The 24465-nt window shown below is 46.8% G+C and overlaps 1 protein-coding gene across 1 annotated transcript in view; it reads right to left on the reverse strand.

Annotated features, from left to right (window-relative positions):
- The window catches only part of RASL12 (RAS like family 12), a 99116-nt gene that overhangs the window by 21603 nt on the left and 53048 nt on the right, over window positions 1–24465 (reverse strand). Inside the window, exon 5 of the mRNA XM_073618341.1 lies at window positions 2494–2684. Within this exon, the coding sequence (XP_073474442.1) occupies window positions 2494–2684 (191 nt within the window). The remainder of the gene's footprint in view (window positions 1–2493; window positions 2685–24465) is intronic.

The raw sequence follows: 24465 nt of genomic DNA on the forward strand, positions 1-24465 counted from the left end.
TTTTGTTTTTTAGAAGTACGTGATTATAGCCTGAGGCTCTAATTGGATTTAAAATGGGTGGGCTCGGGGCGCACTGCGCCCACCCACTTGTGTGACAATAGTAAATTAATATTCGCTATTGTTTTCCTGCTTCTCCTCCCGGCCAATCAGGAAGCAGGTCTCAAGACCTGATTGGCTGGGAGGAGAAGCGACCGGATTGGCAGTTAGGAGAAGCAGTGGGGTTGCCTTCAAGGCCCCCGAGGAGGAGAAGCAGCTGGGAAGCAGCCGAAGCCGCCCAGGAAGCCGCAGAGAAGGAGAAACAGGGGGTAAGCCACCGAAGCCGCCCGCAACCTGGATAGGGTAAGTAGTGTGGGACGATCAACCAATCGGCTCATCTGGGGCAGCTGGGAGGTTTGTTTGCCGCCCTCCTAAAAATCGAGCACCAACCGCCACTGGGTACCATTGGATATGTAGTCCTTATAATAACAAAAGAAAGTAAACCACTAGAATGAGCAGAAGGGAAGCTGTTTGTATTGCTATCACAATGTTAATTTTATAAAATGAAAGTGACCATGGAACTCTTTTACTTTCTTTTATAATGGTGTTGATAAATTAGTATACAGTACATGTATCCATAAATGCTGAACACTTGGGCAAGACCACCAATTATAGAGTTTATATCCTCTCTGTGACTTCTCCTGAAGTATTAAAGTAGGTACAAAGAAATGCACTTAGTTGTTTAGGCTGAAGTGAGGATGCAGGGTGATGTTTCAAAAGGAATGGGACTCGATCAATATATCTTTGATTATTTATATTCTTTGTCTGTCCTGAGCAAAATCATTAACAAAGTGCGGGGAACTGAGAAAAAGAAGAAAAAAAGTCAGTGTACTCAAAGGAGAATGGCAAAAAGACAGCATTTTCTCTTAGAAGGCTAAAGAAAATGTATTGAAGACCAAGAAGATATACGGTAGGGCAGCCTTTCCCAGCCTGGGTTCTGGGAAACCCTAAAGTTCAGAGAGCTATTTCTCCTTCTCAGATATGTAACCACTGACACCAATTATCTATTTAGTTATCTGTAAGGGAGATCATTCTTCCCAATGACCACCCCACCAATGTAAGGAACATTCTTCCCAAAGACCACCCCACCAATGTAAGGAACATTCTTCCCAAAGACCACCCCACCAATGTAAGCAACATTCTCCCCAAAGACCACCCCAGCAATGTAAGAATCATTCTTCCCACTGACCACCAATGTAAAAAGTATTCTTCACAATGACTATTGGTGTCAGAAGCATTCTTCCCAATGACCAGTAGGGTAAGGAGCATTCTTCCCACTGACCACCAATGTAAGGAGCATTCTTCCCACTGGCCACCAATGTAAGGTCATTCTTCCCATTGGCCACCAATGTAAGGAACATTCGTCCCACTGGCCACCAATGTAAGGAACATTCTTCCCACTGGCCACCAATGTAAGGACATTCTTCCCACTGACCACCAATGTAAGGATCATTCTTCCCACTGGCCACCAATGTAAGGGGCATTCTTCTCACTGGCCACCAATGTTAGGTGCATTTTTACCACTGACCACCATTGTAAGGACATCCTTCCCACTGGCCACCAATGTAAGGGGCATTTTTACCACTGATCACCAATGTAAGGAACATTCTTCCCACTGGCCACCAATGTAAGGACATTTGTCCTACTAACCACCAATGTAAGGGACATTCTTCCCAATGACCTCCAATTTAAGGGGCATTCTTCTCACTGGCCACCAATGTAAGGGGCATTTTTACCACTGATCACTAATGTAAGGAACATTCTTCCCACTGGCCACCAATGTAAGGACATTCTTCCCACTGACCACCAATGTAAGGAACATTCTTCCCACTGGCCACCAAAGTAAGGAACATTTTTTTCACTGGCCAACAATTTAAGGGGTATTTTTACCACTGACCACAAATGTAAGGAACATTCTTCCCACTGGCCACCAATGTAAGGACATTCCTCCTACTAAGCACCAATGTAAGGAACATTCTTCCCAATGACCACCAATGTAAGGAACATTCTTCCCAATGACCACCAATGTAAGGGGCATTCTTCTCACTTCCCACCAATTTAAGGGGTATTTTCACCACTTATCACCAATGTAAGTAACATTCTTCCCAATGGCTACCAATGTAAGGACATTGTTCCCACTGGCCACCAATGTAAGGGGCATTTTTACCACTGACTAACAATGTAAGGAGCATTATTCCCACTGGCCACCAATGAAATGAGCATTCTTCCCACTGACCACAGTGACAAGGTAGTGCAGGTTGTAGACACAGTAATTGTTGTCAGGGGTTCTTTGAGAACTGAAAGGTTTTTCAAGGGTTTCTTCTCGTTAAAAATGTTGAGAAAGGCTGCAATAGGGTGAATATGACTTGGATTAATTAGCAAATGTGACATACTCAAAAAGATGTACAGGAAACTAAAGGAAAGGAACTAGATAGATGCAGTTATAGGGTTTGATACCTGTACCGTTCCATGTCAAGCTTGTTTCCTATAAGCAGAACTGGGCTCTCATGTACGGCTCCTTTGTTATACTGAGAGATGACCTCCAAGTATTGAAGACAGCCCTCAAAGCTTTTCTTGTTATCAATGCTGTACACCACTAGAAAGGCATTGGCCCAGGCTAAGTACCGTTCAGGATTCACTGGCCCGTCCTAGGACAAATGGAAAATAGTATTTAGCATGGAATAATGGATACATTCAAGAAGTAAAATATGGTAAATAAGAGTGACTTAAAGTATGCCTGATAAAAATGAACGTGCTATGTATATTTATGTAGGATATGCATAGGGACACCCCTGTTGTTTTGCAGCATGTACCAAAAGCCCCAAAGAGTTTGATGCAAATTTTGACTTTTCAGAATTTTCGAGCTTTGGAACCTCTCCGTTGCATCCCAGAATACATTATGTGTGATTCTCAATATGTTGTTGAGACACCTGCATTGCATCAGTGGATGTTCTACCTAGGCTCAAATTTCTGAAGATCTGGAAAAATGTGGAGGGTTCCCTGAGCACAGTGTCTGTGAGAAGACTAGAGCTTTGCCTTTCTAACATTCATAAGCTGGATCTGCACATGAAGAAGTCCACACGAAGCTTGCTGGGCAGAACTAGTGTCATCGGTTTTACACTGAAGGAGCTTTTTTTTTTTTTTTTTGATGTTTTAAAAAAGTGGAATAGTTTAAAAAAAAAAGACTTTTATAATAAAACTTGCCATACAAGTCATTAGTAAGACCTCATCTGGAATGTGCAGTTCAGTTTTGAGCACCAGTTCTCAAAAAGGATATCGGGGAACTGGAGAAAGTGCTGAGAAGGGCAACCAAACTGATAAGAGGCATGGAGGAGCTCAGCTATGAGGAAAGATTAGAAGAACTAAATGTATTTTTTCTTGAGAAGAGGAGATAAGGGGGGATAGGATCACCGTGTATAAATATATAAGGGGTCCATATAGTGAATTTGGTGTTGAGTTATTCACTTTACGGTCAACACACAGGACAAGGGGGCACTCTTTACGTCTAGAGGAAAAGAGATTTAATCTCCAAATGCAGAAAGGTTTCTTCACAGTAAGAACTGTGAAAATGTAAAATAGACTGCCTCCAGAGGTGGTTCTGGCCAGCTCAGTAGATTGCTTTAAGAAAGGCCTGGATTCTTTCCTAAATGTACAGAATATAACTGGGTACTGACATTTATAGGTAAAGGTGATAGAGGGAAAATCAGATTGCCTCTCCGGGATCAGGAAGGAATTTTTCCCCTTCTGTAGCAAATTGGATCATGCTTTTCTGGGTTTTTCTTCGCCTTCCTCTGGGTGAAGGATTGTATATATGGGATTGTGTATATATATGTAGGAAGGCCAGTATGGTGGCCTGAATTTATGGGAGGAGCCCGGGGGGGGCTACTTAAGCAGCCCGCTCACCTGTGGTGCTTGTCGGTTTCCTGTGCGCGATATACGTCACTAGGCCGACTATTCGATATACCAGCGTCCGCATGTTCTTGCCTCGCAAGTTCCCGTATTCGATATTCCGTACTCAAAACTTTCGAAGTCCGCATTTTTCGTTCGTAGTTGTACCACGCGTCTGGCTTGGCTGTCGCAGGTAAGGTCCCGTCGGACTTTTCGTTTTCATATCATGTCACTAAACCGTGATTTCAAATTTTCGTTTCACTCGCATTTCACAAAACTGCAATGTATATCGCTCGTACTTTCGATATGTTACCATTTCGACAGCACCGCGACGCAGACGTCGCTTCATTTCTAGCATGTCGGCATTTAAAAATGAGAAAAAAAAAATAAAAAAATATATATATATATGCGTCGGTAGACAGCCATAGCGAGTCGCAATTTGCAATTTATCGAATCAAGTCAGTTCGATACCAACCATTTCTCATTTCTGAAACATTTCTAAACTCATTTCTGACATTTCAAATCATTTCTCATTTCTGAAACATTTCTAAACTCATTTCTGACATTTCAAATCATTTCTATTTTCAGTCACTTACCGCGCTCCGATTCGAATCCAGTCGCACCAAAAGGTGCGCCGATTCGTTCCGGTGTGCCCCAGTTATTATGGCCTCATTTCTATACATGCTCCAGAGTTACGTTTTATCAGTCATTTGTACCTCTGTCATGGTTATCATTTCATTTCCACGTATCACGTTCCGACATGAATTCAGTCGCATGGAAATGCACCGATTCGTCTCGGCGTGCCCCAGGATTGGCCTCATTTCTATACATGCTCCAGAGTTACGTTTTATCAGTCATACCTACCTCTGTCATGGTTATCATTTCATTTCCACGTATCACGTTCCGACATGAATTCAGTCGCATGGAAATGCACCGATTCGTCTCGGCGTGCCCCAGGAGTGGCCTCATTTCTATACATGCTCCAGAGTTACGTTTTATCAGTTATACGTACCTCTGTCATGGTTATCATTTCATTTCCACGTATCACGTTCCGACATGAATTCAGTCGCATGGAAATGCACCGATTCTTCTCGGCGTGCCCAGGATTGGCCACATTTCAGTACATGCTCCGGAGTCCGATTCGCAGTCAGTCGCTACAACAGCACGACCGATTCGAGCCTCCGTCATGGTAAACGATATGTTACATCCTCACTTACCGCGCTCCGTTTCGAATCCAGTCGCATCTTCGATGCACCGATTCATTACGGCGTGCCCCAGGGCTCGGCCTCATTTCTGATACATGCTCCAGAGTCCGGATCATAGCTAGTCGCAGACATCGGGGGATTGATCCATATCTCTGTCATGCAATTACTACCATTTCACTCCCACAGCGCATCACCGTTCCGAAACCAGTCGCATCTGATATGCACCGATTCGTCACGGAATGCTTCGCTGGTTCCGATCGCATTTCATACCTATACCAGAGCTCGGTTGGTTGCCAGTCGCAAACAAGGCACAACCAATTCGAGCCTCCGTCAAAATAATCATTTCTCTCATTTCATTTCATACTGCGCTCCAATTCGAATCCAGATGCATCAAACAGGCACCGATTCGTCCTGGGTGCACCAATATTTTCAGTTGCCTCATTTCAATACATGCTCCAGAGCCCGGTTCACGGTCGAATAAATCATGACGACCAGGCCGGACCTCTGTCATGGAATTCATTCATAATCAAGGCAAACATTTCGAATCATTTCATTGTCACAAGATTGCAAGCACCATACAAATCGTTGCTTCAAGTTTGTTAGCAATCCCTTCACGAATTGTCACCTTTTCATTTCCTCAGGTCAGTCAAAGTTCAGTAGGTCCACCCTGCACCAGGTTGGACGATATCCCCCCAGGTTACAGTCAACCAGGAAATAAAGCTCAAGAGATCCTCACCAGAGCAACGATGTCCCAGGCCGGCAGCGAAGACCTCACGGCCCCTCTGTCACCCTCTCCGGTCTCAGAAAGCGGCAGCGTGCAATCCCTCAGGGGATGGACTATCCCCAAACTGACGGCAGAGCTCAGACGCAGAGGTGTCCCCTTCCCCGCCACAGTGAGGAAAGGCGAGCTCTTCAAACTCCTCTTTCCCCCACCAGCAGCAGGACCCAGTACCCAACAGGCATCCCTCCAGTCGATATCATCGGCCATCTCGCAATTACACACGATGGTGTCATCTCTATCCACCTCAGTTGCAGACGTCCAAACCAGGGTTGCATTTCTGGAGGCCCGACCGGCCACGTCTGTCCCCGATCCAACGGCAACTCAAACCTTGACACCTCTTCCTGCAGGTACCTCAGGCTCGAGCCCCATTGTCTACCCCTCTCATCTGGTCCCAACCAGTATCAGGAAGGACATTTTGGACGGCAAGGACGTCAACCTGGTCTCTCTCCTTATTTCTGTGCATGATATGGCAGAAAATAAGGCCTACTCCTGGGGCGACATATCGGTGGTCCTTAAAGCCAAAGACCCCAGATTGAACCGCAAGCTATCAGTCCCAGAATTTACCCTGGCCTTTGGCATGCTCAGAGATGTCCTGTGCTCAGCCACCCCTGGCAGGCGTGAAGAGCTGGACTTGTATCTCCATACTGTGGTAGACTTGGGACACAAGTATGGAGGTTTTGCCTTTTACGATTATCATCGTTCCTTTTCAGCCAAGGCTGCCGCCAGACTCGTACAATTCCAGACTACGACAGATTGGAGTCTCATGGACACAGAGCTCTTCTGCCGCCACTTTGCCGGCTTACGCTCACCTCTGTGTGCGATTTGCCAGTCTTCCACCCACACTGCCACCTGGTGCGCCAATACGGCGATCAGACGGCCCTTCGAGTTTCCCTCTACCTCAGGTACAGTACGGGGTCAGTCGATCCCTGAACCAACGCCTCAGGTGGACAAACTCGGACGCCCAGTCCGAACCGTGGGGGGGGCAGCCATCTGTAACAACTTTAATTATGGGTCCTGCAACTTCAGCCAGTGCCGTCTACTTCACATCTGCACCTTATGTCAAAGAGCACACCCTAGGAATTTGTGTGAAGTCAAGCAACACAAGAGGGCATGACTAAGCAGGATCAACCTCTTATGGTTAGGACGGTATCTCACTTCACATCCCACCCCTTCCCTGGCCACCTACCTTATCCAAGGCTTCACAGCAGGCTTTCACACCGGCCTCATTTCACTACCCCACAGTACTCACGAATGTGCCAATCTTCGTTCGGCAGCCATTGACGAACAAGCCATAGATCAGCTCTTACAGGCAGAGGTAGAGCGAGACTACGTGATAGGCCCTTTCACTTGCCCCCTTTCAGCACATGGAGAGTCAGCCCTATTGGGCTTGTCAAGGGCAAGTTCTCAAATAAATTGCGTTTGGTGTACGACCTGTCTGCGCCTCATTCTTCCCACATACCCAGTCTCAATTCCCTGATCCCCTCCGAAGAGTTTTCCCTAAAATATTCCTCCGTGGACATGGCAATACAAGCGATCATCAAAGCAGGCACAGGTGCCTGGCTCTCCAAAGCCGACATCTCGGATGCTTTCAAGCTCCTGCCCATCCACCCATCCCTTTGGTGCTGGCATGGCATCAAATGGAAGGAAGCATATTATTTTGCTACAAAACTCACTGTTACGTACCTAAAGGGTGAGCCCGAATTGCAGAGGATGGCCTCTCCTACGCCTCCGACTCGAGAGCCCCTGATAGTGGTGACAGGGGTGCAGGAGTGCGGAGTGGTATGAGTGCCTGGCAGGATCAACAGCAGAAGGATCAGATGGCCGGCACAGCTGATGGGATGGATCAGTAGACAGGAACTGCAGACTGGACGACTCAGCAGACAGGACAGCAGACTGGATGGATCAGGCAGACAGGTGAGCAGCCTGGATGGCTCAGCAGACAGGCCCAGCAGACTGGATGATCAGCAGACAGGTGAACAGCCTGGATGGCTCAGCAGACTGGATGGATCAGGCAGACAGGTGAGCAGCCTGGATGGCTCAGCAGACAGGCCCAGCAGACTGGATGATCAGCAGACAGGTGAACAGCCTGGATGGCTCAGCAGATTGGATGGAAGTCCAGGATCATCAGACAGGCCGGGTCGGTAAGCAGGCTGGCAGCAGAGGTACAAAAAGGAGCAGGCAGAGGGATCGTCAAACAAGCCAGGGATCAGGTACAGGCAGATAACAGGAATAGTCTCAAAGCAAGCCGGGTCAAAACAGAAGCAGATATCAGGTTTTCAGGGAACACATACACAGAGCTGCAGAGCAAACAGCAATGATGCAAGTGCCAGACAGGTTTAAATAACCCGCCAGACACTAACGAGTGCATGTGCGCGTGCACATAGACGCCCGCAATCGTGCACCGATGGGTCTACTCTGCCTGTTACTGGCAGGATCTTCATGACATTGCCCCCCCCAAGGGGCAGCCTCCGGATGCCCATCAGAGCCAATTTTTCAGGATGGGACCTTTTGAAGGATTGAACCAGACTCTCAGCGTGGATGTTTTCTTCAGGTTCCCATGAATTCTCCTCGGGCCCATAGCCCTTCCATTTGATCAGGAATTGAGTTTGATTGTTTCTCCTCCTGCAATCCACTATTGCTTCTACCTCAAACTCCTCTTTCCCATCTACTAATACAGGATCAGGAGGGTCAGAGCTTCGGCCAGGAAAGGGATTAGCAACAGAGGGTTTTAATAGTGTTACGTGGAAAACAGGATGAATTTTAAGTGACTCAGGAAGTTCCAACTCGTAAGCCACTTCATTGATTTTCCTCTTCACAGGAAATGGGCCTATGAATTTAGGACCCAGCTTTTTCGAAGGGCATGCCATCTTCAGGTTCAGTGTAGACAACCAAACTAGATTACCGGGTGCCAGTAACAGTTCTCCACGTTTCTTTTTATCAAAAACTTCTTTATTGTGTTCCTGTGTCTTGGCCATAGTTTCTTGCAAGAGCTGATTGTTGAGAGAAAAAAAATTAATTGTTTCATGAACTGCTGGTACAGGACATTCTGGGATGGAGCTGGGCAGGAATGATGGATGGAAGCCATAATTGGCAAAAAATGGGGTTTGTTTTGTAGCAGAGTGTGTAGAATTGTTGTAGGCGAATTCAGCCAGCGGAAGCAAAGAGATCCAGTCATCTTGAGTAAATGAAGAAAAGCAGCGGAGGTATTGTTCGAGGGTTTGGTTGGTCCTCTCTGTTTGCCCATTTGTCTGGGGGTGATAAGCGGAAGAGAAAGATAGCTCGATCTTCAAAGCTTTGCATAAGGACCTCCAGAATCGGGAAGTAAATTGTACCCCCCGATCTGAGACAATGTTGGCCGGTACTCCATGGAGTCTGATAATTTCTCTGATGAATACCTGTGCAGTCTCAGAAGCAGAGGGAGTGCCTTTCATAGGGATAAAGTGTGCCATTTTTGACAACCGGTCTACCACCACAAAGATGGTGGTATGGTCCTCTGCTGGGGGTAACTCTACAATGAAGTCTATGGATAACATCTTCCAGGGTCTATCCGGAACAGACAGTGGTCTCAATAATCCCCAGGCCTTGGCTCTACTGCTCTTGTTCCTAATGCAAGTGACACAGGATTCCACAAACTTCTTGCAGTCTCTGCCTACCTGAGGCCACCAGAAGGTACGTTGTACCAAATCGGTGGTTTTAGTTATGCCAAAATGTCCAGCTAGTGCGTGATCGTGACAGAGTTCTAATATAGGGACTCGTACGCTTTCAGGTGCAAAAATCTTGTCCCTGTACCAGAACAACCCGTCTTTTGCTCGTAGTTCCGATTTAGCGGGGGGCGTCCACCCCAGAGTAGCCTGTTTGATCCGGGAGAGCAAATCTTCCTGCAGCAGAAGAAAATTCCCTGGAGAAAGGATGGTATCGGGGGAAGTCATTTCTTTGGATTTGTGAAACATTCTGGACAGGGCGTCAGGTTTTGTATTCTTAGAGCCTGGCCGGTACGTAACATGAAAAGAGAACCTGGAGAAAAACAACGCCCATCTGGCTTGCCGTGGCTTCAACCTCTTTGCCGACCTCAAGTACTCTAAGTTCTTATGATCAGTGAAGATTAAGATTGGGTGAGTTGCTCCTTCAAGTAAGTACCACCATTCTTCAAGTGCCGATTTGATTGCCAGCAGTTCCCGATCCCCCACATCGTAATTCCTTTCGGCAGCTGAAAGTTTGCGGGAGAAGAAGGCTACTGGGTGGAGCAGTGCCTTGGTTCCTTGGCGTTGGGAGAGTACTGCTCCAACAGCAATCTCAGAAGCATCTACCTCAAGTACAAATGGCAGGGAGGAATCAGGGTGTTTTAGAACGGAGGCAGATGTAAACAATTCTTTGAGAGATTCAAAGGCAACTTGAGCTTCTGGGGTCCAATGGAAGCGAACCCCCAGTTTGGTTAATTGGGTAATAGGGGCAATAATGGCAGAAAACCCCTTAATGAATTTCCGGTAGAAATTAGCGAATCCAACGAAACGTTGGATTCCTTTTTTGTCAACAGGAACTGGCCAGTCAAGTATTGCAGCGATCTTCTGTGGATCCATCTTGATACCTTCTATGGAGATGATTAATCCCAGGAATGGTATACTCTCTTGTTCGAATTCACATTTTTCTGACTTCGCGTACAGGCCATGCTGTCGAAGTCGTGTCAAAACACACCTGACGTGTCTGCGATGAGCATCTAGGGAGGAAGAAAAAATTAGAATATCGTCTAAGTAGACGATGACAAACAGATCTAAATAATCCCGGAAAACATCGTTAATAAAATACTGGAACGTGGCAGGAGCGTTACATAACCCGAAGGGCATTACTAGGTACTCAAAGTGCCCAAAACGGGTGCGGAACGCCGTTTTCCACTCATCTCCTTCCCTGATCAATATCAATAATATATATCAATATCAATATCAATCAATAATGGCGGGCACTGACAGAGTCTTTCCTGGAAGCTGCAAAGAGATAGAGAGGGCAAGATGAGAAGAGGTCTGGATTCCAGTAAGCACATGTTCAGGAGATTTTCGGAAACACTTACGAAGTTTAGTAGGGCAATTCTTGACATAGTGACCGGGTTCCCCGCAGTAGAGACATAGATTATTTGCCCGGCGACGTTGGCGCTCTTCCATAGTAAGAGAAGGGCGAAGCACCCCCAACTGCATGGGTTCCGAAGTGTCCGTTGTAGAAGTGAACTGAGAGGTAGGGGCCGGATGCAGGTGACTGGGCACTCTAGGTAACATCCAGGTTGGTCGGGAAAATTTTTCCGACCTACGTTCCCTCAGCCGCCGGTCAATCTGTATGGCAAGATTGATTAATGCGTCTAGGGTCTGGGGTACACCAACTCGGGCTAGCTCGTCCTTCAAGGGGTCAGACAGTCCCATGCAAAACTGGTAACGGAGCGCAGCGTCATTCCAGTCAGTGTCTGCGCTCCACCGCCGAAATTCAGCCACATAATCTTCCGCCGCCCGGCGCCCTTGCTGAAGGGCGTGCAGTACGGCTTCGGCAGTTGCAGAAAGCTGAGGGTCTTCATACAGTTGAGCCATGGTATTAAAGAAGGTGGTAAGGTTGGTCAACGCATCGGCTTTCTGTTCCAGGAGGCGATGGGCCCAGGTTTGAGGTTCACCCGAAAGTAAAGAGACGACAAAGCCCACCTTGGTGGCTTCCAAGGAGAAGGTACGTGGCTGGAGGGCAAAGTACAGTTCACAGGAATTGCGAAACGCCCTGAATTTGCTACGCTCCCCAGCAAATTTTTCGGGTGTGGGGACACGTGGTTCGGGCGGAAGCATCACCACTGTAGGAGAGGATGCGGTGCCTGTAGAAGAGGTAGAGACTTGAGGGGTTCCTTGAATTCCAGTGGGAGAAGACAGTACTTGGACCCGTTCCTCCAACCGGGTGTATCCTTCCTGAAGGCTTTTGACAGCCTGGGTCAGGCCTGCTAAGTGCAAACAAAGTTCCTGCATAGGAGAGGTTCCCTGCTCGGGCTCAGACATGGCTGTTTGCTACTGTTACGTACCTAAAGGGTGAGCCCGAATTGCAGAGGATGGCCTCTCCTACGCCTCCGACTCGAGAGCCCCTGATAGTGGTGACAGGGGTGCAGGAGTGCGGAGTGGTATGAGTGCCTGGCAGGATCAACAGCAGAAGGATCAGATGGCCGGCACAGCTGATGGGATAGATCAGTAGACAGGAACTGCAGACTGGACGACTCAGCAGACAGGACAGCAGACTGGATGGATCAGGCAGACAGGTGAGCAGCCTGGATGGCTCAGCAGACAGGCCCAGCAGACTGGATGATCAGCAGACAGGTGAACAGCCTGGATGGCTCAGCAGACTGGATGGATCAGGCAGACAGGTGAGCAGCCTGGATGGCTCAGCAGACAGGCCCAGCAGACTGGATGATCAGCAGACAGGTGAACAGCCTGGATGGCTCAGCAGACTGGATGATCAGCAGACAGGTGAACAGCCTGGATGGCTCAGCAGACTGGATGATCAGCAGACAGGTGAACAGCCTGGATGGCTCAGCAGACAGGCCCAGCAGACTGGATGATCAGCAGACAGGTGAACAGCCTGGATGGCTCAGCAGATTGGATGGAAGTCCAGGATCGTCAGACAGGCCGGGTCGGTAAGCAGGCTGGCAGCAGAGGTACAAAAAGGAGCAGGCAGAGGGATCGTCAAACAAGCCAGGGATCAGGTACAGGCAGATAACAGGAATAGTCTCAAAGCAAGCCGGGTCAAAACAGAAGCAGATATCAGGTTTTCAGGGAACACATACACAGAGCTGCAGAGCAAACAGCAATGATGCAAGTGCCAGACAGGTTTAAATAACCCGCCAGACACTAACGAGTGCATGTGCGCGTGCGCATAGACGCCCGCAATCGTGCACCGATGGGTCTACTCTGCCTGTTACTGGCAGGATCTTCATGACACTCACCTTCGGTTCGAAGAGTAGCCTGTGGCTCTTCGACACGTTCGCCCAGTCCCTAGTTTGGATACTATTACACAAGGGTCAATGCCATGAAGTCATCCATTATCTGGATGACTTCCTACTGATAGAACCGCCCAGCAAGTCCCCAGGAGATATCGACAAACTTAGAGTAATTTTTGGAAACCTCAATGTTCCTATCGCCGAGCACAAAGTCGATGGCCCAGCAAACATCATCACCTTTCTCGGGGTCAGCTTGGATACCTGCGCAATGCAAGCCAGTCTCCCCCCCGACAAACTAACACGCATTAGGGCAGTCCTTCACGAGTTTACACACACCAAGGGCTGTACCAAAAAACAGTTGCAGTCTCTCCTGGGTATGCTCAACTTCGCTATGAGAATTATCCCACAAGGCCGCACATTTGTATCACGCCTGCTCAGATTTCTGTCAGAAACTCAAGACCCTGATCAGATTTTGAATTTAGACTCCGCAGCTATAGCGGACCTATCTATGTGGGAGGAATTCTTGTCCGCCTGGAATGGCATATCTTTATTTATACCTATGGTTTCGGTCCATTCACCCCAGGTGGTGACGGACGCTGCAGCCTCCACAGGTTTCGCGGCAATTTTTGGCCATCTTTGGTTTTCAGGACCCTGGCCTCAACAGATACTATTGATACCCGGCTTTTCCCAAACATCTGCCCTCTTTGAGCTTTATCCCATAGTGGCAGCTGCACAACTCTGGGGCCACCACTGGACAGGACAAACCGTAGTCTTCACCACCGACAACCAGGCCACAGCAGACATCATCAACAGAGGCAGGTCCAAGTCCCTAGCAGTCATGTCCTTCCTGCGCAGGTTGGTACAACTGTCTTTACAGCACCAGTTCAATATACACTGTGCATTTATTCCCGGCAGATACAACTCAGCAGCTGACGCACTGTCACGTTTCAATTATCCCTCCTTTTTCAAACAGGTTCCCGATGCCGATCCAATGTCGGCCCCTATCCCTGTCTGGTCACAACTGACCCTGGACTAGTTCAACATCTACACGGAGCTACGCAACTCATAAATCATTCCCTCTCCCACAACACACTCAAAGCCTACCAGACAGCTTGGAAGGCCTTTAATAAATTCCTCACGTCCTGCCGTAAAGGACCAACAGATATCAAACAGGTACTGGCCTTCACTGCACACTGCCACACGCAGCTGGCCTTATCCTACAATACCATCCGGCTATACCTAGCCGGCATTCAACATTTCATGGCGCTTGAAGACCCCACGAAATCTTCACTGTTCTCATCTCACGCTATACGAGCCATTCTAAGGGGAATTCAGAAAAAACAACCGGTCATCAGCACTAAGCGCTTGCCCATTACGGGGCCCATCTTTAGGGACATGTCAACTATTCTGGCTACTTCGCCATTCGGTCTGCTCCCCAGCACGGTCTTACAAGCAGCCATATATTTAGCTTACTATGGGTTCTTGCGGCCTGGCGAATTCACCTCTAACAAACCCACAGACCGAGTACTATGCAGACGACACTTGCTTCGATACCAAGACCACTTCATCCTGCACCTCGAGGTCTCTAAAACCCAGCAAACGGGCTCAGGAGTGAACATTCACCTCTACAAAACCAACAACAGCTGGTGTCCAGTCGCCGTACTCAACCGAATCCTGTCACTCCTGCCTGAGCAACCAAACAGCAGTCCCCTTCTACCATTCCCAGTTAAACCCTTAAACGCCTCTCAGTTTGTGGAACACATAAGGATACTTCTCCGCAATCTTCACCTTAACCCTAGTCAGTATTCCGGACACTCTTTCCGCATCGGAGCAGCCTCCTCGGCGTCCCGCCACGGGGTTCCAGACCACATCATCAAAAGACTAGGCAGATGGAAATCAGCCTGCTTCGCCCGGTATATTCCCAATCCACAAACAGAGATGGCACAGGCATTCTCCAAATTGGCTCAATAAATAACTGAAAACCAATAAAATTACAACCCTACCTGAATGTTTTTGCCCCCTTATTTTGGCATACCGGCCATTAGACCAAGGCACACTTTCAGGTCCATTTCATATGGTAAGTCCACACTTCCAGGTCTATTTCCGATGGTAAGTCTTATCTTTACTATAAGTGTTATATATGTACATATCGGACATAGGGCTCCAACCATAAATATATATATATATATGTATATATATATATATATATATATATATATTTATTTATTTATTTTTTATGGTTGAACTAGATGGACTTGTGTCTTTTTTCAACTTGACTAACTATATGCACTTAAAAGGCTTAAAGTGGTTCTCAAGGCTGAGGCTCGGTTCACACTGGAACCGGCTGCGGATTGCACAGGAACGCTGTGCGTCCCTGTTCTCTGTTTCAGGGACGAATCAGGGACGAAGCTTTGCCCGAATTTGGCCCTAAAACTGAGCCAAAGATGCACAGCATTTCTGTGCAATGCGCTCCACAGCCGCCCCGGAGATATGTGAAGCGGCTCCATAGAGAACCGGTCACATTCTCCTGCTATGCGAATTGGATGCGGGGAAATTCACATCCAATTCACATAGGTGTGAACCCAGCCTGAAGGTTTTTTCCCTAATGCATTGTCTGCATTACGGTTATAAACCTTCTTCATGCAGCCCCCCCTTATACTTACCTAAGCCCCATCCCGATCTAGTGATGTCTGTGAAAGCAGCAGCTCTCTCCCTCCTCATAGGCTCAGAGACAGCAGGTGAAGCCATTACCTCCCGCTGCTATTAAACAACAGCCAGTGAGGAAGGATCGAGCCGGGCCAAGCTGTGCTCTGTTCGTCTATGGTGACACAGAGCCGGCTCGGGAGCGAGCGTTCAGGAGTGCCCCAGAGCAAGCAGCTTACTGTGGTTATCACTCGGCAGGGGGGGGAGGAGGCAAGAGCAACGGCGGGGGACCCAAAAAGAGGAGGATCAGGGCTGCTCTGTGCAAAAACATTGCTCACAGCAGGTAAGTATAACAGGGTTGTTAATTTTAAAAAAAATTGAATTTTTTCAATCACTTTAGCATATACTGTTCCCTCCCTCTTCTATGACAAGGTGTAAAGCTCCTAACCAGTGGGGTTTGGAGATTTTAGGGCAATAGAAACAATCCAGGAGAAGGATCTGCTGGACTGGAATGCAAAAGAGGTAAAGCGCTTATTGACCTTCATAGTTTCATACAAGGTCAACAATGTCCTGTAATAGACCCCATTTGTACAGCTAGGAGGAAGGAACAGGGAAAGTATTATCATAGCCTGGCTAATGCAAAGCCTGGTAATTGGATATTCCCAAGATCAACAATCTCTGGTGGCATTAATTATAAATGTTAATAGGCAGTTATATACTGTGCATTTAAAAGAAGCATCCAGGCATTTTTTTTAAACATTGAACTGAGCTGGCTAGGACAACAGAAGTTCTTGAGGGAGTCTATTCCAGATTTTCACAGCTCTTACTGTGAAGAAGCCTTTCTGTTTGTGAAGGTTCAATTTCTCCTATTTCAGACGTAAAGAATGCCCCCTTGTCCTCTGTAATGACCTGAAAGTGAATAACTGTACACCAGGTTTACTAAATGGACAACTTATATATTTATACATGGTGATTATACCCTCTTATGTATTTATACATGGTGATTATACCCCCTTATGTATTTATACATGGTGATTATACCCCCTTATGTATTTATATGTGGTGATTATATCCCCTTATAAATTTATACATGATGATTTTACCAGAGAGTCAGTCAGCGCCCCAGCCCCGTGTAGGGTGGCGGCCTTCAGCCCCTCGTGTTCCTGGGCCAGGCTAGTAGGGAAATCAGTGGACAAGGTTGTGCCCTAGGAAGCAGCGCTCTCTAGGAGGTTGCCTAGTTCGCCAAGCGTCAGCGTCGACCCTGATGGTGATTATACTCCCCCTTATGTATTTATACATGGAGATCATATCCCCCCTTATGTATTACATATACAGTGCGGGCGGAAAGTATTCAGACCCCCTTACATTTTTCACTCTTTGTTATATTGCAGCCATTTGCTAAAATCATTTAAGTTCATTTTTTTTCCTCATTAATGTACACACAGCACCCCATATTGACAGAAAAACACAGAATTGTTGACATTTTTGCTGATTTATTAAAAAAGAAAATCTGAGATATCACATGGTCCTAAGTATTCAGACCCTTTGCTGTGACACTCATATATATAACTCAGGTGCTGTCCATTTCTTCTGATCATCCTTGAGATGGTTCTACACCTTCATTTGAGTCCAGCTGTGTTTGATTATACTGATCGGACTTGATTAGGAAAGCCACACACCTGTCTATAGAAGACCTTACAGCTCACAGTGCATGTCAGAGCAAATGAGAATCATGAGGTCAAAGGAACTGCCTGAAGAGCTCAGAGACAGAATTGTGGCAAGGCACAGATCTGGCCAAGGTTACAAAAATTTCTGCTGCACTTAAGGTTCCTAAGAACACAGTGGTCTCCATAATCCTTAAATGGAAGACGTTTGGGACGTCCAGAACCCTTCCTAGAGCTGGCCGTCCGGCCAAACTGAGCTATCGGGGGAGAAGAGCCTTGGTGAGAGAGGTAAAGAAGAACCCAAAGATCACTGTGGCTGAGCTCCAGAGATGCAGTCGGGAGATGGGAGAAAGTTGTAGAAAGTCAACCATCACTGCAGCCCTCCACCAGTCGGGGCTTTATGGCAGAGTGGTCCGATGGAAGCCTCTCCTCAGTGTAAGACACATGAAAGCCCGCATGGAGTTTGCTAAAAAAACACCTAAAGGACTTCAAGATGGTGAGAAATAAGATTCTTTGGTCTGATGAGACCAAGATAGAACTTTTTGGCCTTAATTTTAAGCGGTATGTGTGGAGAAAACCAGGCACTGCTCATCACCTGTCCAATACAGTCCCAACAGTGAAGCATGGTGGTGGCAGCATCATGCTGTGGGGGTGTTTTTCAGCTGCAGGGACAGGACGACTGGTTGCAATTGAGGGAAAGATGAATGCGGCCAAGTACAGGGATATCCTGGATGATAACTTTCAGAGTGCTCAGGACCTCAGACTGGGCCGAAGGTTTACCTTCCAACAAGACAATGACCCTAAGCACACAGCTAAAATAAGGAATGGCCCAGCCAGAGCCCTGACTTAAACCCAATTGAGCATCTCTGGAGAGACCTAAAAATGGCCGTCCACCAACGTTTACCATCCAACCTGACAGAACTGGAGAGGATCTGCAAGGAGGAATGGCAGAGGATCCCCAAATCCAAGTGTGAAAAACTTGTAGGGTGGCGGCCTTCAGCCCCTCGTGTTCCTGGGCCAGGCTAGTAGGGAAATCAGTGGACGAGGTTGTGCCCTAGGAAGCAGCGCTCTCTAGGAGGTTGCCTAGTTCGCCTAGCGTCAGCGTCGACCCTGATGGTGATTATACTCCCCCTTATGTATTTATACATGGAGATCATATCCCCCCTTATGTATTACATATACAGTGCGGGCGGAAAGTATTCAGACCTAAAAATGGCCGTCCACCAACGTTTACCATCCAACCTGACAGAACTGGAGAGGATCTGCAAGGAGGAATGGCAGAGGATCCCCAAATCCAGGTGTGAAAAACTTGTAGGATCTTTCCCAAAAAGACTCATAGCTGTATTAGATCAAAAGGGGCTTCTTCTAAATACTGAGCAAAGGGTCTGAATACTTAGGAGGACCATGTGATATTTCAGTTTTTCTTTTTTAATAAATCTGCAAAAAATGTCAACAATTCTGTGTTTTTCTGTCAATATGGGGTGCTGTGTGTACATTAATGAGGAAAAAAATGAACTTAAATGACTTTAGCAAATGGCTGCAATATAACAAAGAGTGAAAAATTTAAGGGGGTCTGAATACTTTCCGTCCCCACTGTATATAAGGTGATCATACCCCCCCTATGTATTTATATATGGTGATCATATCCCCCATTATGTATTTAACTTAACTTCTGTGAGTATGGTGCCAAGTCAGCAAGTGACCATACTTGTCCAGACACCGGGTTTATGGATTTCACTGCCTAAAGCAGCAGTTGAAAGAGAACAGCAACCAACTGAAATCTATTTTACTGCTTTAAAGTTTAGAATCATTTGGGTCATGTGGGGTCAGAGGTGGTCAGTCCCCGGGCTAGACAGTGGATTTTGATCCTGTGAGACTATATAAAAAAAAAAGTTTCTGCTCACAGAATCCTCAGCCAAGGTCAGTGGGGGTTTGGATAGAAATTGCACATCTCATGCTCTGATTGACTTACATTTTCAGCTTAATACCGAGAGATCCTTATGGTTTTTAACTCACTTCAAAGCCCCCTTTGAATCTGATGAAGACTGAGCTCAAAGGACTCATTGTCTGGTTTCCGGGATCGTTCTGTCCGACAACCTGAGCAGAGTGTGCCAGATACCAGGCTGTTTGTGCCCACAAAGCAGCATCTGTCTACAAAAATGCAGAGAACGCGATTAACCGTCTTGTCCTGAGATGAGTGCCGTGAGAGTCAGCGACCCGTCTGTCCCCGTCCCATTGTCCATAGGAGTCAGATACTTGGCATGGCAGAACAATGTGATCTAACGGGAGATGGGAAAGGATAGCGAGGGGTAATAAAAGCTGGCGAGTTTCTAGATGATGCAATGATAAATGAGATGAAAATGATAAATATCTAAGGCGTCCTATTCATTTGGATGCAGCTCAGCTTGTGCGATTTATGCAGAATAGCAGTACTTACAGTAGCATAGCTCCCAACTGTCCCCGATTTGGAGGGACTGTCCCTGATTTGGAGCAATGTCCCTCTGTCCCTCATTCCTCCTCATTAGTCCCTCATTTTGCTCTGATCTATATAGTTGTATATAAAATTAACTTTTTATCTTTAAAGAAAGTGTTTCCCAGTGCTAAACTTTGCATCCAAATTCTAAATTGCTGCATTTGTCAATTTTAAAAGCCAATATAAAGGAATATTGGTGGTTAAAAAAAAACCCTTGTGGATTTTTTTTTTGGATATGTCCCCTTTAAGTGGTGTGGCAGGGTGTGTGTCCTATGCCCACATACGTTTGCTAGTAGGTGTCCCTTATTCCCATCTGAAAATGTTGGGAGGTTTGCAGTAGGGGTCTTCAAACTGCGCCCTCCAGGTGTTCAGGAACTGCAATTCCATGCCTCATGGGATGTGTAGTTCTCCAACAGCTGGAGGGCCGTAGTTTGAGGATCCCTGATGTAGAGATATGTTTGTGCCATGGGACCCGTCTGTACAGGTTCCACCGCCTGGATGCTTTTTTTAAATGTACAGTATATAATTGCAACTCGTAATCACGATCATTCAATTAAAACAGACGCTGCGCCTTTGTTCTCTTGTCAATCAAAGTACGTTTATAAACGCCCTGGCATTCAAGGGGTACGTTTCAGTTCACGACTGGCATTCAGCCAAAAGATGGCTACAGCACACAGTCATCCAGTTCTGAGGGGGCGTCCATAGACGTCCTTCCAGAAAATCACCCCCAGCGCACCTCCTGTGGCATCACAGATCATGGTAAAGAACCAATCACAGTGGCCCGTTACCATGTGATCAGCTGTGTCCATTTACAGCTGATCACACGTAAACAGACTTGCCAGCTATCAGCAGTCCTCCCACGCTGTGTCTGTGGGAAGAAAGAAGAGCCGTTAATCAGCAAGCCTATCAGTGCATTGTTTACACTGATAATCAGGGCACTGATTATCCGTGCAGCCTATCCAGCGCCAATCAGGGTCCATCAGTGCTGCCTATCAGTGTCAATCAGTCCTGGCTATCAGTTCCTCCATATAAGTGCCCATCAGTGTCACCTATAAGTGCCCATCAGTGTCGCATATCAGTTCCCATCAGTGCCGCCTCATCAGTGCAGCCTCATTTGTGCCAATCAGTGTCCATCAGTGCTGCCTATCAGTGTCAATCAGTCCTGGCTATCAGTTCCTCCATATAAGTGCCCATCAGCGTCACCTATAAGTGCCCATCTGTCCCGCATATCAGTTCTTATCAGTGCCACATATCAGTTCCCATCAGTGCCACATATCAGTTTCCATCAGTGCAGCCTCATCAGTGCCCATCAGTGCTGCCTATCAGTGCAGCATAGCTCCCAACTGTCCCTGATTTGGAGCAATATCCCTCTGTTCCTCCTTCCTCCTCATTTGTTCCTCATTTTGGTCCCTGATTTTGGTCTGATCCATATAGTTGTATATAAAATGTACTTTCTATCTATCAAAAAGTGTTTTCCAGCGCTAAACCTTTCATCTGATTTCTAAATTGCTATATTTGTAAATTCCAAAAACCAATATAAAGGAATAGTAGTGGTAAAAAAAAAAGCACTTGTGAGTTTAACCAATCTTTTTTGGCTGATAGGTGTCCCTCATTCCCATCTCAAAAAGTTGGGAAGTATGGTGCAGCCTCATCAGTGACCATCAGTGCAGCCTCATCAGTGTTGCCTCATCAGTGTCAATTAGTCCTACCTCATCCATTAGGAAGACACAGTGATCCCAGATAGGCTTAGCTAGGGGGCTTAGTCGCAAGCTCGAGTCCAGGGATCAAGTAGGGTCTGGAAAAACTCACTGGAGAGCCAAGAGGGACTTGGTGGGAAAGAGCCCAGCTGTCCAGTGGCAGTGAGTCTACGTATGTGGGAATGCCCAGTAGGGTGGTTCATACTCCCCCTATCACCCAACCCCGCCAACCCCCCATCACTTTGCCTTACTTACTTTATCTTTCCTTATTTCTTATATAATCTGAAGGTGCAAATTCTGTTGCAGCAGACGTTTCATCCTACACATATATATAAATTACAAAGTATCATTAAAGCGGAGTTCCGCCAAAATGTTTTTTTTTTATTTAAGTCAGCAGCTACAAATACTGCAGCAGCTGACTTTTAAAATATGGACATTTACCTGTCCAGGGCGCCCGCGATGTCCTCACCCGAAGCCGATTTGTCCCTCGGCTCCGGGTTCAGGTGCCAGCATCTTCAGTAAGGGAATCAGGAAGTGAAGCCTTGCGGTTTCATAGCCTGGTTCCCTACTGAGCACGCGCAATCACGCTGCTCATCCTCACTGGTCCCTGCTGTCTTCTGGGACCTGTGTGTCTCCCAGAAGACAGCGTGGGGGAGGGGCCGGACATGGCGTAGATGACGGCGGAGCCTTCGGTGATCTATGCCCCGAAGGGGGAGCAAATGCTTTTATTATGCAGGTATCTGCTCCCCCCTCCCCCCTGAAAGGTGCCAAATGTGACACCGGAGGGGGGAGGAATCCGATCAGCGGAAGTTCCATTTTTGGGTGGAACTCCGCTTTAAGCCCAAATAATTAAAAACCATCAATAATGGTGTATGATATGCTGTTCATACTCACTCAGTCACTAGGAGATTTGTTTTCTGTATTCTGCAAAAAAAACCTGGTTGATCCTGCTGTTCTCCATCTCCCCCTTCTATCCATGTCCCCAATGCAGTTGGGGATTCTGAAGAGCTGAACGTTGGCAGCTCTGCACATGCTGAGTTTTTAGTGATTTTCTATGCTGAGCACTTCCTCCCTATCACATCTGAGCAGCCCATGTGACTATAGAGTCACACATGTGGGCCTATACACAGTGGTAAATGACAGACCACTCCCTCCCTCCTCCTCCACGCCCACTAACCAGCTAAACACAATGGAGGTGGGATATTACATGTAGATTGATAGAGGCTTCATCTCCCTCTTATTCTAAGCACATACACACAATAGACACAGCCTGGAGGGGTGTGACCAGGGCTTTTTTTTTGCTGGTGGGGGATCTTTTTTTGCTGGAGGAATCTTATGTTGCTAGGGGGGCATTTATTGGTGGGAAGGATCTACCGTTGAGGGAGGGATCTATTGTAGCTGGCTTCTGGAGGGTCTTCTGATGCTGGCTGGCAGGAGGTCTACAGTATTTTTACTGGTGGGGGTTTATTATTCCTTTGGAGACCTTTTGTTGTTGGGTGGATCTACTATTGCTGGTGGGGGGTCGTATTGTTGCTGGTGTGGATCTTATGTTGCTAGGGGCCAATTTTTGCTGGGAGAGATCTTATGTTGCTAGGGGCCAATTTTTGCTGGGAGAGATCTTATGTTGCTAGGGGCCAGTTTTTGCTGGGAGAATTCTAAAGTTGCTAGGGGCCAATTTTTGCTGGGAGAGATCTTATGTAGCTAGGGGTCAGTTTTTGCTGGGAGGTATCTACTGTTGAGGGAAGGTCTGCTGATGCTGGCTGCTGGAGGGTCTGCTGATACTGGCTGCTGGGAGATCTACTGTATTGTTATATTGGGGGGTTCTATTAATGCTTGGGGGATCTGATGTTGTTGGGGGGGGTCTATTGCTGCTCAGGGTATTTATTGTAGCTGGGGGGAAATCTATTGTTGCTGGGGGGAATCTATTGTTGCTAGAGGGGATTGGTTGTTGCTGGGGGGATCTATCGATGCTGGCAGCACAGGATTGTGCTCGAAGGTGGGAAAGGAATGGAGACAAGAGGTGTCTTGGAAGGGGGGGGGGGGTACCTGCATCTATTCTCTGAGGAAAAAAACACGTTATTGCCAAAAATAATACCGATTTTATTTCAAATATATATTTGTATGACAACCTAGAACAGTTTATTGATATTAATTAATTTTTACTCTGTATTCCAAAGAGTTTAAAAAAAAAACAAAAACATGTGACCAGCAGCAGAGGACTAGAAGCTTCTCCTGCCACTGTTTCCCTGCAGACAAGCTGGGAGAGAGCTGGGTCATGTGACAGCTGGATATCGATTAGAAAAAAGGTACATAGATGTTTTGTTTTTTTTAATTAAAATAATTACAGTGCTGTCATCCACATTCAGAGATAGAAAGGACAATGTAAATTAAACATTGTGTCATGTTCTGATGTTTTAGTTTTCTCAAATCTGAAACATTTTGTGACATTAACCGATTGCCAACCGGCTCACGCCGATATACGCCGGCAGAAGGGCACGTACAGGCAGATTAATGTACCTGTACGTTGCCCTTTAAAAAGTAGCTTGCACACGCGCCTGCCGCGAGCTCCGTGAGTGTGATCGCGGGCATACCCGCGATCGTCTCACAAAGAGGAAGAATGGGGAAATGCTAATGTAAACAAGCATTTCCCCGTTCTGCCTAGTGACACTGATCACCGCTCCCTGTAATTGGGAGCGGTGATCAGTGTCGTGTTACACACAGCCCCTCCCCCCCACAGTTAGAATCACTCCCTAGGACACACTTAACCCCTTCACTGCCCCCTAGTGGTTAACCCCTTCACTGCCAGTCACATTTACATAGTAATCAGTGTCATTTTTATAGCACTGATCGCTGTATAAATGTGAATGGTCCCAAAATAGCGCCAAAAGTGTCCGATGTGTCCGCCACAATGTTACAGTCATGATAAAAATCACTGATCGCCGCCATTACTAGTAAAAAAAAAAAAAATTAATAAAAATGCCATAAAACTATCCCCTATTTTGTAGACACTATAACTTTTGCGCAAACCAATCAATATACGCTTATTGCAATTTTACCAAAAATATGTAGAAGAATACATATCGGCCTAAACTGAGGAAGAAAAATTTTTTTTATACATTTTTGGGGGATATT

This window comes from Aquarana catesbeiana, linkage group LG03, assembly GCF_042186555.1.
Source record: "Aquarana catesbeiana isolate 2022-GZ linkage group LG03, ASM4218655v1, whole genome shotgun sequence".
NCBI lineage: Eukaryota > Metazoa > Chordata > Amphibia > Anura > Ranidae > Aquarana > Aquarana catesbeiana.